Source organism: Protomyctophum bolini (genome assembly GCF_963924005.1).
Source record: "Protomyctophum bolini genome assembly, chromosome: 2".
NCBI lineage: Eukaryota > Metazoa > Chordata > Actinopteri > Myctophiformes > Myctophidae > Protomyctophum > Protomyctophum bolini.
Window position 1 is genome coordinate 30,779,517 of NC_137863.1, and position 17,238 is coordinate 30,796,754.

The 17,238-nt window shown below is 43.0% G+C and overlaps 1 protein-coding gene across 1 annotated transcript in view; it reads left to right on the forward strand.

Moving 5' to 3' along the window:
* Positions 1-751: 751 nt before the first annotated feature.
* Positions 752-17,238, forward strand: part of asic1b (acid-sensing (proton-gated) ion channel 1b) — a gene marked incomplete at its 5' end in the record, with an annotated part of 243,316 nt that continues 226,829 nt past the window's right edge. The window contains one exon of the mRNA XM_080786117.1: positions 752-2,122. Coding sequence (XP_080642243.1) covers positions 1,740-2,122 — 383 coding nt within the window. The remainder of the gene's footprint in view (positions 2,123-17,238) is intronic.

Sequence of the window (17,238 nt, forward strand, 5' to 3'; positions counted from 1 at the left end):
TATGAGCAATTTCACGGGTGAGCTGCTCTCGCTGTGTGGAGATAGGGTTTCTATGACATGTTTGGCATTAACAGTCTCCTACAGCACATCTTGGCTGCCTATCTCCGCTCGGATCCCTTATTCTCCCTGACATATTTTTCCATTCCAGTCAACACCAAACAACTGAGGATTGGTCTGGGAGGAAATAGATTTTCTCCTGTGTGTGTGTGTGTACCTGCCTGCCTCTCTGGAGTCTGTGCACAAGGTGATGATCTGTGTGTGTGTGTGTGTGTGTGTGTGTGTGTGTGTGTGTGTGTGAGAGAGAGAGAGAGAGAGAGAGAGAGAGAGAGAGAGAGATATGCAGGCGCCTAACCTATGCACACCTTACAGCTCACGTCAGCAGTTCTACCTCTGCTCTGAAGTCTGACCTCTCTCTCTCTCTCCCTCAAACCCTCATATTTCTCCATGCCCTGTTTGTGCTCCTATAATAATACCCACACATGTGTTCTACACGACTCACGAGAATGCTGAACTGACCATGTGTTCATCATCATAACTGAGTATGAGTTACATCAGAATCAGACAAGAAGTGACGAAGTGACTGCGACTTGCAGGCAGGCGGCTGCAACAACAGCAGCCCTCCTCGTCACCCCGACACCCCCCCATTGTAAAACACGTGCCGTTCATCCAATCCTTGCTCTCTCCTGATAGGGGCGAATTTAATTGATCCGGGTAAGCCACACGGCTGTGTCTCGGAGGGTTTCCCGAGAATTCCCCGAGAGAGAGAGAGAAGCTTCTGCTGCTCATTTGGGGATTATGTTTTTTTCCCTTTTCTTCTGCTCTGGTCTCGCATCGCATCGCTTCATTCGGGAGACGTTCTTTTAAAAGGATAAGGCCCCGCAGGAGGAAAAAAAGAACGGAGTTAATATTATGACTGCATTGTTGTGGTGGTGGCGTCCGCTCAACAGGGATACAAGCATGCAGTCGCCGCGCACCGCCGGGATCTGACAGAAACCTTCCCTCTCCCTGCCCATGATGCGGCTGTTTGTTTGTTTATAACCAACTGGCTTAAATTGCAATTGTTTAACAACGGGCATATGAAAACAAGTGTTTTTGTTACACAGCTGCCTGGGGGACGATACAGAGAAAGGCGTACAGCTCTAGCTATCTACGACGTTTTGCTGCTGTGATTCTTTTTGTTTTCAGGATTTTTTTTTTTTAATTGTTGCTCCCATTGAATTCTTCCTGTTCCATCGATTATGATACATTTCAAGTTTGAAGACGGAATATCCACTTGAGCTTCAGTTCATACTATATCGTTCCAGCAGTGCGTAAGGAGTGGACCAATATACAGGGTTGGATACTTGGATTCTATCCGTGCGCGCTAGTGGAGGATATGTCGTTATTAGCTTGATCCGTTTTAATATGCAGGTAACGAAACAACAAATAGGTTGAAATAATCTCTCTTCGTGTGAAATGCTCTGGCTTGTTTGATGGATCTTTTTTCGCCGGTGCTGCTGATCTCGCTGGTGGTGAGTGAGTGACGCAACATCTCTATTCTCATCTCACTGACTGAATGAAAAACATTACAAACACATGCGTATCTATAGAGGGGCGTGAACTCAGCACTACAGTCACCTCCTTCCAGCTGAGAGCGTGTGTGTGTGTGTAGCCAAACCTTGTGTGTGGAGGAAAAAGTCTTGAGATTATTCTCCCCCTCATCGTCCTCCTCTCAACTCCACCGCCACCAACCACCAACCATGGACACCAAAGCCGCGGAGTCTGGAGAAGAAATGGACACCATGGATAATACGTACAAGCGGCCGGCGCCCATCGAGGTGTTCGCCAGCCGCTCCACGCTCCACGGCATCTCGCACATGTTCACCTACGAGCGCATGTGCATCAAGCGCACGCTGTGGATCCTGTTCTTCCTGGGCTCCCTGGGCGTGCTGGTGCTGGTGTGCGTGGACCGCGTGCAGCTCTACTTCCAGTACCCGCACGTCACCAAGCTGGACGAGGTGGCGGCCAACCTCATGGTGTTCCCGGCCGTCACCTTCTGCAACCTCAACTCGTTCCGCTTCAGCCGCGTGACGCGCAACGACCTGTACCACGCCGGCGAGCTCCTCGCGTTGCTAAACGGCAGGTGCGTGTACTCTGTGTGTGTGTGTGTGTGTGTGTGTGAGAGAGAGAGAAAGAGCATATCTGTTGTCTGTCTCATCTGTACTTTTTGCTGCTGTTACCACATGTCCTTTTAAGTGTGTGTGTGTGTGTGTGTGTGTGTGTGAGTGAGAGCATCTCTGTTGTCTGTCTGTCTCATCTTTACTTGTTGCTGCTGTTACCACAGGCTGTCACTTAAAAGTTTGCAATGAGTTCTTCAATGTGTTGCCTCACCTGAATCCACCATTGTTGTTGTTCTCATGATGATAACGAGAAGAGGTACTTTCAATATTAAAGCATCACCCTATAGATTCTTAAACAACAGTTGACTATGGGCTTACATTGTTAGGCAGTAGTGTATGCTACAGGTTGTGTGAACTGTGAATGCTACTGCACACCTACGCCTATGAAATAATCCGATACAATTGACACTGACAGGGTCATCATATATGGCTGGCCGCTGGTTTGATATTATGTCGACTGATGCTGGGCTTAAGGCGATCATGTATCATGCTATCATATATTATGTGGTGTTTTAACACCCAACTCTGGCTGGCTTTCGCTGTTCAACTTGGCAGCGGTACAAATTCCATGCTGCTATTACATGCAAAACCTCTTTAGGCACTCTATGAATTTATGAACCTGCACTGACTTCGACCAGAGATAATTGAGGGTCAAAGAGAGGTTCTCTGTGGTTGAAAGTAACTAATATAGGCACATTTACTCAAGTATTGTACTGTTAAGTAGGCTTAAAGTTTTGACGTACTTTTACTTTACTTGAACATTAGAAAAATGCAATACTTTATACTTCTACTCCACTACATCTCGGAGGCAAATATTGTACATTTTACTCTACTGCAAATTATTTGACAGTTTTAGTTTCTTTGCAGGATCAACCACTAAGGGTGTGGTCACACCGGACCTTTATTCTGCCTATGAGGGTGGATTCCTGCCAATGCTTTTCAATGTTTGTTCAATGAGTGTTGTTTTTGTGGAAATCCGCAAATGGCAACAAATCGCTCCATTAATATTGAAATGCATGGACAGAATCCGCCCTGCAGTCATAGGCAGAATCAAAGTTAGATGTGACGCCTGATGTTATACTTTGTCTATATAAAATTGAGATGCTTTGTGTGCTTGGAGATCAGATTTAGAGAGAAATTGTAAAATTGGGCCATTTTGCACAATGAGTACTGTAAGTATTTTGATGGCAACACATCTTTATACTTTTACTCAAGTAAAATGTTGAATGTATAGACTATTTACTTTGTAACAAAGTATTTTTTTACTACTACTTTAACTAAAGTAAAACATCTGAGTAGTTATTCTACCACTGGTCATCTGTGAAAGTAGCAAATAGAGAAAACGTTAAATGAAAATGAAAGGCATGAGAGAGTTTATTTTCTTGGGACAATGTCACCGTATCAATCATTTTCTACAGACTCATTTGTGCCTGACTCTCCAGGGTGAAACACAGGACATTATTAAACTGCAGGGCTGGATTGATACAGTAGTATGTGTTGATGAAAAAAGAACTTTTACACATCACATCATCACCAACACTCCTGTTGGGTAATTGAAGACGTACGACTAGTTTCTCAATCATTATTACAGGAAGCAGACCCTCCGCGCCTCCACACACACACACACACACACACACACACACACACACACACACACACACAGACATGCCATCAAGGAGGAGATAAATTATGTGTAATTTAGAATGGGATTCGCAGCTATTGCACTTGCTAATTGTTCACCTTGCTATTATGACCATTGGACTGCTGGTTGCTATGACCACCCCACCTTTGACTTGTGTAGCTGTCGACTGCAGATTTATTCACCCTTCTCTGACATGCAAGAACTCAATTGTATATTGTGGGGAGTTGTGTGGTTACTGTGGGGAGTTGTGTGGTTACTCGGTTCAAAGATGACGCGCTAGACACGGCTTCAAAAGAACAGCCAGCTTTAATTGCAGGCAGAAGTGACCAGTAAGGAACTCGACATGCACAGCAAAACTAGTAGGCAAGTCATTAATTTTCACAGACGCTATAGTGATGCGGTGTCAACTCAACTCGCAGTAGTAGTAAAGTAGTAGTAGAAAACCTAAATTAGGTTTTAAATATTAATATCCAATAAACTATAAATGCTACAGTACATGAACAAAAATGAGAAAAAGAACAGAAAAACATTAGAGTTAACAAACTCTCAAAGCTAATGCTATCGGAGGAGGAATTGCTTGCTTTATTTCTATTTAAAGCTGTCCATGGTGCTGAAGTGTACATGTTGTGTTTAACTCCTATAGCGCCATTGCCATGCCGACTCTGTAGGACTCTGCATGTGAGTCCTACAGTAGATTATTCTAACCACGTACTCTTGTATGATTTCCTCCACTTATTATTCACAGCTATTCACAGACGCAAGACACACGCATCATCCACACACACACACACACACACACACACACACACACACACACGCACGCACACACGATGTCCTTATGGCAAAAATAAAATCTGCATAATAAACACATCTAAATGCCATTTTGAATCACATTCTTTATTATTGATCCTCAGGTCTCTATTGCCTAAGGCACAGCCTTCTGTGGTGCACCTTGTACAATACATAGGACTGGACTGTGTTGCAAATACAGTCAGTTTCCATATTGGATGACATGGCCTCTGTGACCTCTTCATATATGCATTCAGATTGCTGGAGATGCATCTAACACTACAGCAGTGTTTTTGGCAGCAGATTTCAGTTTTAGTCGTAGTCTCTTGAATACTTTTCATTTAGTTTTAGTCTCATTTTAGTCACCTGAAATGTTTTAGTGTTAGTCTAGTTTTAGTCGACTAAAGTCATAAGATTTTAGTCGACTAATCTACAGTTGATTTAGTCGAACAAAATGTATTTTGGTGGGCCTTGATGCCGCGAAACGACTGTTTTTTCACTATAAATAGATCTGCTATTTTCAGCATGCAAGTGTGACATGACTTATACTGGATCTCTTAGTCTTAGTCATCATAGCTTAGTTTTCATGTAGTTTCCATAAAGATTTAGTGGAAAAAGGTCCATTTAGTGGAAAAAGGTAGTCGACGAAAATGTCTTGTCTTAGTTTTAGTCGACGAAATCAACACTGTGCTGGAAGAGGGCGCATGTTCTGGAGCCTTCCATGGATTGGCATGTACATCACACCAATAAGCCCTCACTCTGTCAAAGCTGGCAAAGATCCTTCTGTGGACTTGTTTCCCAATTGCCCATTTGCAGACCGCAGCCATGTTTCCATCAGAGTTTGGAAGCACTCGTTTTCAGTAAAGCAATGTCCTGCTGCCTCTTGCATTATGTGCTAATTCAAAACGGGTGGTACACAGTGCAGTTGAGTGATATCTAACGAGCACTTCCAAACTCCCGCACTTAGAAAAAAAATCACCTGCAAGGACACAAAGTAGCTCATAACATGTCTACAGTGGATTTTTATGAAACAAACACTTTGAGGATAGAAAGAGAATAATTCAAGCTTTCCGTACAGCTGCAATGTTGGTGACTTTGACGTTGTTTAATACAATCAGATAGGACTTTTCTGTTTGGATGAATGGGCTGCCAATGGAAGTTGCACCTAGGTAGAACCTTGCCATTAACATATATGGTAAGATGATACCTAATCTAACAAATTAGGTCACATTCACACCAGAGAGCTTTGCTGCGATTAAAACGAATCCTGCTGTGCATTTTCAGAAAGTGCACTTCGTTTGGCAGGTGTGGAGGCTCATTCGAATCCTAATGCGTATCAAAGAACCGCATTCTACTCCGAGAAAAAACGGGGGTTTCGCTTCGCTTCCAATCGCACTTGATTACGATTCGGTGCAGGTGTGAATGCAATCCGCAGTAAATAAAGGAAATGTAAACAATGTGGTGGGTGAGGAGCTGAACACAGTTGGAGACGGAGAAGGCATATTTTACGCAGCGCAAAGATGTCCCGTTACCGTGGATAGACTTGGTCGAATGAGGAGACTGAAGCCCTGATCGAAATGAGGACGAGTACATTAATCTATTGCTTAAGAAAACACATAAAAACACTGCAGTGTATTATAGCCTACAGAATATTCTGTCTGTCTGTCTGTGCGAGCCATAAACATGGAGTGCTGTCACTGTGTGGGGACTGGGGAGTAGGGACTTTCATCTCGATAAACTTGTAAACATTTTGTGCTGCTGTCTGTTCTCAATGCGCTCAGCGCTGTGCCTCCATGCCCAAAAGAACAGTGCGTGGCTGCATGCGTATAGCGAGAGAGAGAGGGGGGTCCAGTCCCAGCCGGCACGACACATGCACGTTATGAGTATAATTTTATCACCATAGATGTCACTGTGTAGGCTAGTTTATGAATGGAACACATTGATAAAGGTCCCCCTGCTGCGTTTCCAATTGCTGCGGATGACAGTGTGAAGGCAAACCGCAGCAAAGGGGGGGGGGGGGGGGGGTTCCAGACCCACAGGAACCCACCCAGGGTGCCGGCCCAATTCTGGCGAGCCGCCCCACGTCTGAAACAGTTGAGAAATGACAGAGTTACTGTACTGTACTGTACTGTACTGGCACACCCGAAATCACCATATATACAGTTAATACTGTGTGTGTGTGTGTGTGTGTGTGTGTGTTAGGTTGCGTGTTAGGTGGTAAAAAACAACCATGCTGTTTTCGTGCTCAGACACAGCCACCCACCCAGCCACCCACCCACACACACCCATACACAGCTCCGTAAGGGAGTGGTTGCACCACTCAAAAAATCGATTAAGAAAACGTCAAATGAAAGGTTGGGAGAAGTCGCTTCCATGCCAGAGTGACTTTGGGATGATCGCAGACTTCAGACAGAAGGGGGATGGGACTACAAGCAGAGGCAATTAACTTGTGGCTCGTAAGCTGTGTGATGAACAAGCCTTTATCCCCGTGTAATTAGCGCTGTTTGTGAAGCTACCATGTTGTCCTACCGATAAACACTCACGCTGCATTTCTCACCCTCTGTCCAACTGAGCCTCAAGGGAGGTGTTCCCTGCCTCCCTCCAGCCGCAATCTGCGAGATGTGATGCAGGAGGTGACTTTGGCCAGGGGCGGTGGAGCCAGCATATTGCTGTAGAAACTTCTTGTGTGATATAATAACCCATGTCAGAGAAGGAAATTGGCTGAGCTCGAAGTAGGAGAATGGCCTCCTGCGTTAATGTTGACCATATTGAGCATGGATTTGTTCACACCTGGGCAACATGCCACAGGTTAAGGCTGCACAATATGAACAGTATCAGATCAGTATTGCAAAAATGCAACGGTATCGCGATATATACAGACATACCGGCATTGAAAATGAATAGGTGTCGTCTGAAAATGTCCTTAATGTAGCCAAGCTAAATGTTTTTATTGAACTCAGTGATTTTCCACAACATTGACTTGTGTTGTGTTTGTCAAGCCAGCGCCAGTAGTGTAAACACTTCCGAACGGTCGGCCTTCGAAATAAGCGTGCATCCTAGGAAAGGAAACGTTTCACTTTCGGTCAACGAAATTCAAAATAAGAGTAAATCTGAATTGCAATTTGTTTTGTCAGGTGCTTGAAAAGCGCATGGACTACATTTGCACTCGTCACTACTGACGACCGTAAAGACGACTGGCTGCCTCTAGGCTGCGTCTAAGCCAATGCGAGACTTACCCATAAAAACCCACATAAAAACCCATACTCTGAAGAACGGCCGCAACGCGGAGCGAGTGGCAACAGAAGCTAATGTTGATAATGATGTTAATTGGACCTAGGGGAAAGCCATGACAAAACAGTGAGTAAACCAACAAAAGAGAACAATAACGCGACACAAGACAGTATCACGCTAAAGGTTCACAAAGTTTATTACACAAACAGGAACATATATAGTGCTGGATCCTAATGACGTGACAAGATATGAGACATAATAACGTGCCTATACTCCAGCAAGGCTGACGTTGCTGCTGCTGAGATGTCTCTCGTAGCCTAACTATAAAGTATGCTACAGTTCAGGCAGTACACAATACATATCAAGTACACTGTATCTCAAGTTCAAGTACACAGACATGGGCAACTCATGATTATAACATAACAGTCACCTGAAATGATTTAGTGTTAGTCCTGTTTTAATCGACTAAATATCATAAGATTTTAGTCTACTGTATCTACAGTTGATATAGTCGACTAAAATGTATTTTGGTGCCGTTGTAGTACTGTTGTTACACTTTACAAATAGCCGATCTCTCACCGCGTCGTGCTGCGACACGTTGTAGATCGGCTATTTTCAGAAAGTGTAAAATTACTTCTACTGGATTTCTTGTCCACTAGTCCCTTCCTAAAATTAGTCTAGTCTTAGTTTTCATTAGTGCTACACTAACGTATATAATATAATTATTTAATATAAATAAGTGTTAAGAGTGATACTGATTACTGACTTGTTATAGTTATTCTGTTTATGATAGTTTTCATTGTTGCTACACTTAAAATATCAAATAACAAGTGTGGGAACCCATAGAGCGCTGAAGTCCTGACGTCACTCGCTCATCCCCTGGTTCTGCCTGGACAGTCAGTCACTCATATATGTTACAATCGGTTTCTAGCGAAAATGTAACTAATTCAGTAGCAGTAACAATAGCGTTTTCTCTCAGTCAGTTGATTCTTCATATCCATATGAGTGAAACGGCCGGGATGACATTGTTTAATGCAAATAAAAAGTACATGAACCCGTGGATTTGCGCCCTCTAACGATATTGACGTCCGACTTCGGTGCTCTATAGCACTTAAAATTAAGAGTGATATTGACTTGTTATTATGCAGTTTCTTTGAATAATAATCAAAAAATAAATCATGCAAGACTGCTCAGATACAAATCCACATTTTATGGAGAACACGTTTCGGCCTCGGCCTTCCACATTAAAAAGTCTCTTCACTCCTTCAGGGAAGGCAGTCTGTCTATGCTAGGCTGATTTCAGTCTAGAAGTTAGACTCGCAATTATAAGAATTTATATTTATTCCACTACTCCACTCCAGTCCCGCATTTTTATAACAAAGAAAATCAATTGCTCTCTCTCTCTCTCTCTTGTGTCTTTTGTAGCCACAGCTGTGCTCCGTAGAGCAGAACATTGCAAGTAAATTGTAATGGTTTTTCTTTTTTAATTCCACAGTGAACGCAGTTATATGGTAATTAGCAAAATGAAGGTCATTTTGAAGTAGGCAGCATTACATTGCGTTTTTTTTGTTGCCAAAATGTTAAATCAGCTGATGGAAGTCAGCGGGGCAATTATTTCAATAACACAATTCATAATCCCAAGTTGTTTCTTTATCGTAGCAAGCAAGCATTCCCTATACGTTCACAATATCAGTAGACTGTATTCTGTATGTGTGAATGCTACATAATGTCATGCAGGACAACTGTAAGTGAGATGACATGATGTATACAGACTGGTGGAGACAGACGAAGCGCTGTTGATGGTACAAGAGATCACATTCCCCCTGTTGCAATGTTGTATTTTGGATACATTTTGCAGGTGGAGCGAGATCAATTCGTGGCGGCGACGACTCGCCACGACCTATTTTTTTACGCCATGACGTATTCTTCATTATCCGCCGTGGCGAGTACAGAATCCGCCATGGCGAGTACAGAATCCGCCATGGCGGCGACTCGCCACGACCTATTTTTTTACGCCATGACGTATTCTTCATTATCCGCCGTGGCGAGTACAGAATCCGCCATTGTTTATTTTTTTTTTGCGTGCCGTGGTGCAGGTTTTATTGTCCTACTAGTACTATTCTCGGAATTATTTCATCCTCTTGTAGCGTAACGGTTAGCGCTCTCGCCCCTATAGTCAAGGCACTGTGCCGGGCCAGGTTCGATTCTTGCAAAAAACAAACTTTTTTTTTTAAAAGTTATTTTTTTACCCGTACATACAGTGTGTGTGCGTGCGTGCGTATACAGTGTGCGTGCGTGTATGCGTGCGTGCGTATACAGTGTGTGTGCGTTTGTATGCGTGCGTGCGTATACAGTGTGTGTGTGTGTGTGTGCGTGCGTGCTTCATCGTATTTATTATTATTATTATTATTATTAATATGCAGGTAATAATAATAAATACGATGAAGCACGCACGCACGCACGCACACACACACTGTATACGCACGCATACACGCACGCACACTGTATACGCACGCACGCACACACACTGTATATGCGTGCGTGCGTGCTTCATCGTATTTATTATTATTACCTGCATATTAATAATAATAATAATAATAATAAATACGATGAAGCACGCACGCACACACACACACACACACTGTATACGCACGCACGCATACAAACGCACACTGTATACGCACGCACGCACACACACTGTATGTACGGGTAAAAAAATAACTTTAAAAAAAAAAAGTTTGTTTTTTGCAAGAATCGAACCTGGCCCGGCACAGTGCCTTGACTATAGGGGCGAGAGCGCTAACCGTTACGCTACAAGAGGATGAAATAATTCCGAGAATAGTACTAGTAGGACAATAAAACCTGCACCACGGCACGCAAAAAAATAATAAACAATGGCGGATTCTGTACTCGCCACGGCGGATAATGAAGAATACGTCATGGCGTAAAAAAATAGGTCGTGGCGAGTCCCCGCCATGGCGGATTCTGTACTCGCCATGGCGGATTCTGTACTCGCCACGGCGGATAATGAAGAATACGTCATGGCGTAAAAAAATAGGTCGTGGCGAGTCGTCACCGCCACGAATTGATCTCGCTGTCTCTCACATTTTGTTCATTTGCATTTGTAGTGTGATTTATGCGTGCTGAAGAGAATATAACTGGAGACGCATTTGACCTGAGATCAGATTCTAAAAATGTCTTCTACATCCTGATACTTTTCTGAAAAAGCTATGTTTCTATGTCAGTCGTTCTTTGATTTTTCAAAAATAGCAGACCTACAAGCTTGTAGCGTGACACTCGGTGGCGCGCTATGAGCTTGTAGATCTGCTATTTTTCAATAGCTAAAGCATAACATAATGCTAACACCAAAAGGGGTTCCTGCCCAAAATTGGTCAAGATAGGATTTAGGTGATGTACAGTATCATCTATTCTTGACTTAGTGTAACTAGAATTTCGGCCCCCTTCGGGGGCCTCATCCCAGTGTCGTTGCAGCGCAATATGGGAAGAAAGAAATTGCTGGAGTTGACAGACTCCACTTCATGTTTCAGCTGTGTTTTTAAACTCAGTAGTGTGGCCTGCACACAGCGCACACTCGCAATTGCAGCTGGAGGGCGACGTGACACACACACACGCCAACACACACAGAGCGATGTGTGGATAAATCACTGAGATTTGGGAAATGTGTTCTGAATGGGCCCTGAATATATGTGTGTAGGCTGCAACAATGATTTCATAAAGTGTAGTTTAGTTTGAACAGGCAACTAATGTAGTGATAGATTAATTGAATGGGCCTGAATAGATAGATAGATAGATTTCTTTATTTTTGTGTCATGCACCAAAGGCGCCCAGCCCACATGGGCTTACAGGACACACCATATCATTGCATTCAATATTGCATTGTGTACAATAAACAGATATGTTTTGTTGATATTCCCTTTTTTTTTTACACAAACAAAAGATTCCACTTCATGTTTCAGCTGTGTTTTTAAACTCAGTAGTGTGCCCTGCACACTGCGCACACTCGCAATTGCAGCTGGAGGGCGACGCGACACACACACACACACACACACACACACACACACACACACACACACACACACACACACACACACACACACACACACACACAGAGCGATGTGTGGATAAATCACTGAGATTTGGGAAATGCGCACGCAAGCACAGAATGCACGGCGTTACAGGATTGTATAGGTCACCAGTTTTGGTGTGACACACACGGCTTCCACATTTAGCTTCATACTGGGTGAAAGTGTCGTTATATAGGCGAGTAATAATTGCGGCTGGAGGGCGACGCGACACACACACACACACACAGGGCGATGTAGTAAATATAGGCGAGTATTAATAATGTGCATGGATAGTGCGTGAGTTTGGGTTCAAATCTGCGCACACTCGCAATTGCAGCTGGAGGGCGACGCGCCACACACACACACACACACACACGATGTGATTTGGGAAAAGCACTGAAAGAACAAACGATGCACGGGCGTGCAAGCGATTAAGCACGCACAGGCAAATGTTTACACACACACACACACACACACACACACACACACGATGTGATTTGGGAAAAGCACAGAAAGAACAAACGATGCACGGGCGTGCAAATGATTAAGCACGCACAGAAGCACGCACAGGCAAATGTTTGGAGAAGCTGAGAAGCACACGCATGCAACATGCTGTGATGACCTGTTTTGGTTTCTTTGCGTGACTGGCTCGCAAACGTTTGGCGTGTGGCGTGTATTGAGAAAGTGCGGAGCGTTTTCGTCGTGGCATGATGTATTCCAGTCCAGTTGTTGGCGGTGGCAAGCATGAGTCTTGTTTTTTCACTTTGTTGTTCACGTTGTTGTTGTTGTTTGTAGAGTGGGCGAGTCCGTTTAGTAGTACAGTGGGTCGGTCACACACAGCACAGAGGAGCAGTGAAAGGGGGAGGAGGCTCTGTGCTGGTGGAGAGTTTGGCAAACATGACGATTTTGACGTCACAGAAAGTTGTCCCATGGGATCGTGTGGTGATGTAAAACAATATTTATAGAGTAATTAAGACATTTCTTTCAATTAAATGTAGCCTATATGTATTCTGGGAGCGTGCCGAATTTATGTTGCATATAGAGATGTGTGGTAAAAGTGTGGTTCGGTCGGAGAAAGCTGTTGGATAAACGGCCACTGTGCTTATGTACCCCTGTCTATTAGGGTAGCAGTCTATTAGGGTAGCAGGATACTGTACTGCACTCCTTAGTATTGCACTGTACTGTAATGTTGTCCTCTGTACTGTACTTTACTGTACGTCTTTACTGTACTGTACTGTACTGTTGTTAGTGTTGTTATTGTTGTTTTTCTTATAATGATTATTATTGTTATTATTATTACATGCATTATTGTTCTGATGTGAGCTTGTTTGTAAATGAGTGAGTTTACAAAGAAGTTTATTGTTATTATTATTATTATTATGATTATTATTATTAGTATTGTTATTGTGATTATTACATGGATTATTGTTGTGATGTGAGCTTGTGGCTGACTCACTATCTAGAAAATAAAAACATGGCACTTCATTTAAAATAGGTTACAGACCCCTGTTATATGCGCTTGTTTTGGGATTATTTTTATAGACCTATTTACTTGTTTCTATGAGACATGGCAACAGCAGCGAAAGGCATCCACGTCTTTCTCTTGTGAAATGCTGAGATTAGAAACGACCATAATTATTTCATTTCTCAACCTTATAAAAAAAAGAAAGACATCTCCATAATCCTTGGGAAGTGTGTGTAGCAAAAGTAGTCGGCATTGTCATGGTTGAAAGTATTCATGCAACACTGACGCTGTAAACTGTGTGATGCTAACGCGCTAACACCGTTAGCATGGTCTGTGTTGGTCAAAGGAAAAAGGATAGATATGAAACTACTGGCCAAAATGTCATACAAAACACAACAGCTAAAATCGGAATGTGATGGTGACCTATTGAGCACAAACAGACAATCATGATTTGCTTGCTGGACCTATAATTAATTTATGTGCATTACATTTCCACCTCGCACATATAAATCAAAAGCAAGATGGATGCTAACGCGCTAACACCGTTAGCATGTTCTGTGTTGGTCGGAAAAAGGATAGATATGAAACTACTGGCCAAAATAAATGTCATACTAAACACAACACCTAAAATCGGAATGTGATGGTGACCTATTGAGCACAAACAGACAATCATGATTTGCTTGCTGGACCTATAATTAATTTATGTGCATTACATTTCCACCTCGCACATATAAATCAAGCCACAGTGCAGTCAGAGAGTAGTTCACAGGTCACACACAGGAGCAGTGAAAGGGGGAGGGGCCTTCGGATGGCAGTGTAGAGTAGGCACGACATTGAGGGGTAGAAACCATCCCGGTCGCGTGGTTGATCTAACGCGTGTGTCACTGTGAAGGACTGGCCCCATTAAGTGAACGTAGTTGGCGTAGTAGACGCCAACATGACGATTCTGACGTAGGCTGTTGAGGTTGAGCAAGAATAGCGTGTTTCAGAAAAGTAATATTTAAACAGTAAAGAAGACATTTGTGGCGAATGCAATGTAGTCTATGTCTTTTGTGGGAGTGTGCAGGTTTTATTTTGCATAGAGAGATGTGTGGTGGAAGTGTGGCTTGGTCGGAGATAGAGCACGAATGAACGGCCAGGTGCTCATGTACCCCTGTCTATTAGGGTAGCAGGATGTGCTACGTCAATATTTTGCTCCTATTGTGGGTTGGTTTGTGACATTGCATATCGCTAATTAGAGATTTTCTGGGTTCACATAATTGTGTTGCCAATCTTCGCTGCCGGTGGTTGTCATTTGTACCACTTTACCAATATAATTGCATAATTGTGTCACAGCCAGGTGCATCACAAAGGAATGAATTAAGGACATTCAGGGAACAATTATCTTTTAATGTGTGAATAAGTGATCTATGACTAATATCTAATATCTACTTTTTATACATTTATTTTTATACTATTTATGCGTCTAATTTGTATGCATTTGCATGGCACTTCTGTAAATGTCCCCAATTAATGTCTCTCTCAGTTTGTCTCCCTGTTAAAGTTACAGTTTCAAACAAGTCATAATTTTAAGCAGCAATTTGCAGAACTGAAATGAAGTGGCAGCATTTACTAATTTCCAAGGACATTGAGCAAACAATCCAACCCACACACAATTGTATAAACACAATTAGTGGTAATTTGGTGATTAACTGAGATAACACCAACGCCAGTCGTGACTTGTTAGGCATACGCACTGTGCATAGTGCAACACACCGCGGGGCAACAAAATGCGCCAAGCTGATCCTCATAATAATAAGTTTGTCCTGGAGTTTCATGCGTGCCCATGTGGATCTGCTCAGAGCTGAAGCAGCCCCCCACCCATTCTAGCAGTGAGTTTAAGGCCTCATTCACACATGTTTTTTTGTTTTTTTAGGCCACCACAATGCTTTTCCAATGGCAGTCACATGGTTTGACCAAACATTTTTGTTTGATGGGGGGGAGGGGCAGAACACCACCAGCAATCAGCAATCAAACACAAATGTTTGGTCAAACCATGTGACTCCCATTGGAAAAGCATTGTGGTGGCCAATTTTTTTTTGTTTGATGGTGTGTTATTTAGCACCAACATTAGGACCAATCAAAGGCAAAAGTAGCCAATCTGCATAATGAAACTCGTCGGGGGGGGGGGAGGGGGAGGGGGGGGGGCAGCACAAACGTATTGCGCGTAGGGCAACCAAATGGTCAGCGATGTCCCTGGATAACGCACAATGTGATCCCTGTTTTGTCACGTGGCCTGGGGTATCAAATCAAGGGACTGTAGAACCGACAAGTAGCTTTAAGAAATGTTATAGAGCATCTATATTCTAATGTACTGCACTTGTATGAAGTCTTTCGGTTCAGTGACCACAAGGCTATTGTCGAAGAACCCACTGGGTTGTCTTTATTTACTCTGCTCTCTTGTGAGGTGGTGGCAACAGATTGCTCTTTAACACATTCTGGGCGGGAAGCCCTTTTGGTGTTTTTAAGTATTTTGTTATACTTTATCTATTGAAAAATAGCAGATCTACAAGCTCATAGCGCAAATCTTTGAATATAATATTCTTTCAGAGCGAGTATTTAACTCAAATCTTCTGGGGGGGTTCCTGGAACAACATATTTTCAGATGGGGGTCCGCAGCCAATTACATACATTTTTGGGAGTCCTTGACATGAAATTGTTGACGACTGACATAGTAACATGTTTTTTTCCCGAAAACCTTCAGGATTTAGAAGACTTTTTTCTTTTTTTTTTAATCGGTCTCGGTCGAAATGGGTTAACTCCTTTTAGACTCCATCTGAAAATTAAAGTGCTCTTCGTGGCCCATGATTCAATTTGGTCTCACCCCCCCCCCCCCCAACCACCACACATAATGAGCATGCAGTGATTGCTTTGGGGAGTAGTGGCGGGGCAATATTAAAATTCCACCCATATTGTTGTGATTGTATCCGTTTAAAGAAAAGCCTCCTGACTAGGGGAATTTGCGAGTGCAGCGCTTACAGTAAGTGCTCTCCTGGCAACCATGTGCTACTTATAAGGCGGAGACTATAGGGATACAATTCAATTACGTTGAGGAATCAACCACAACAAGATGTCTTTCAAGTAGAACACAACATGAGAAGGTGGTGATGCAGTCCCAACAGAGACCGGCTCGGGCACTGAGCTGGGTTTTTAGTTTTCTTTTATAGATTTAGCCTCAGTTTGACCCAGCAATCAACATTTGGTTTTGTGTAAATGTGTGGCCTGCCAAACGTCATAATATTTTAACCCATTTTTGAGAAATCGTGAAAATGTGGTGCAAATCTTTGAATATATTCTTTCAGAGCGAACGTTTTTAACTCAAATCTTTGCTTCTGGGGGTGTCCCTGGTAACCTGACTCCGCCCGATGGGGCAGCAGAGAGTACACTGGGTTCCCCCCCTCCTGCTACCATCTGGGAACTCTCAGGCAGACTTGATGCTCTGGCCACCAAACGGCCTGGCCAATCAGCGCCAGCTAGAGCTCATAGCGCGCCACCTATGAGCTTGTAGATCTGCTATTTTTTAATTTTTTTGTTAAAATGTTAAAATGTTAACGATTTTTCAAATATTTTTCAAATATTTCAGAGCGAACATTTTTAACTAAAATCTTTGCTTCTGGGGGGTCCCTGGAACTACATATCTTGAGATGGGGTCCGTGGCCCTATAGAGATAATTCTGGGGGTCCTTGACATGAAAAAGGTTGAGCACCACTGACATAGAAACATAGGTTTTTCTGAAAAAAACGTATGATTTAGAAGCCTTTTTTTTAATCGACCTCTGTCCAAAGTGGGTTAATGAACTATATAAAGCATTTTAATTTCTCTCAAGAG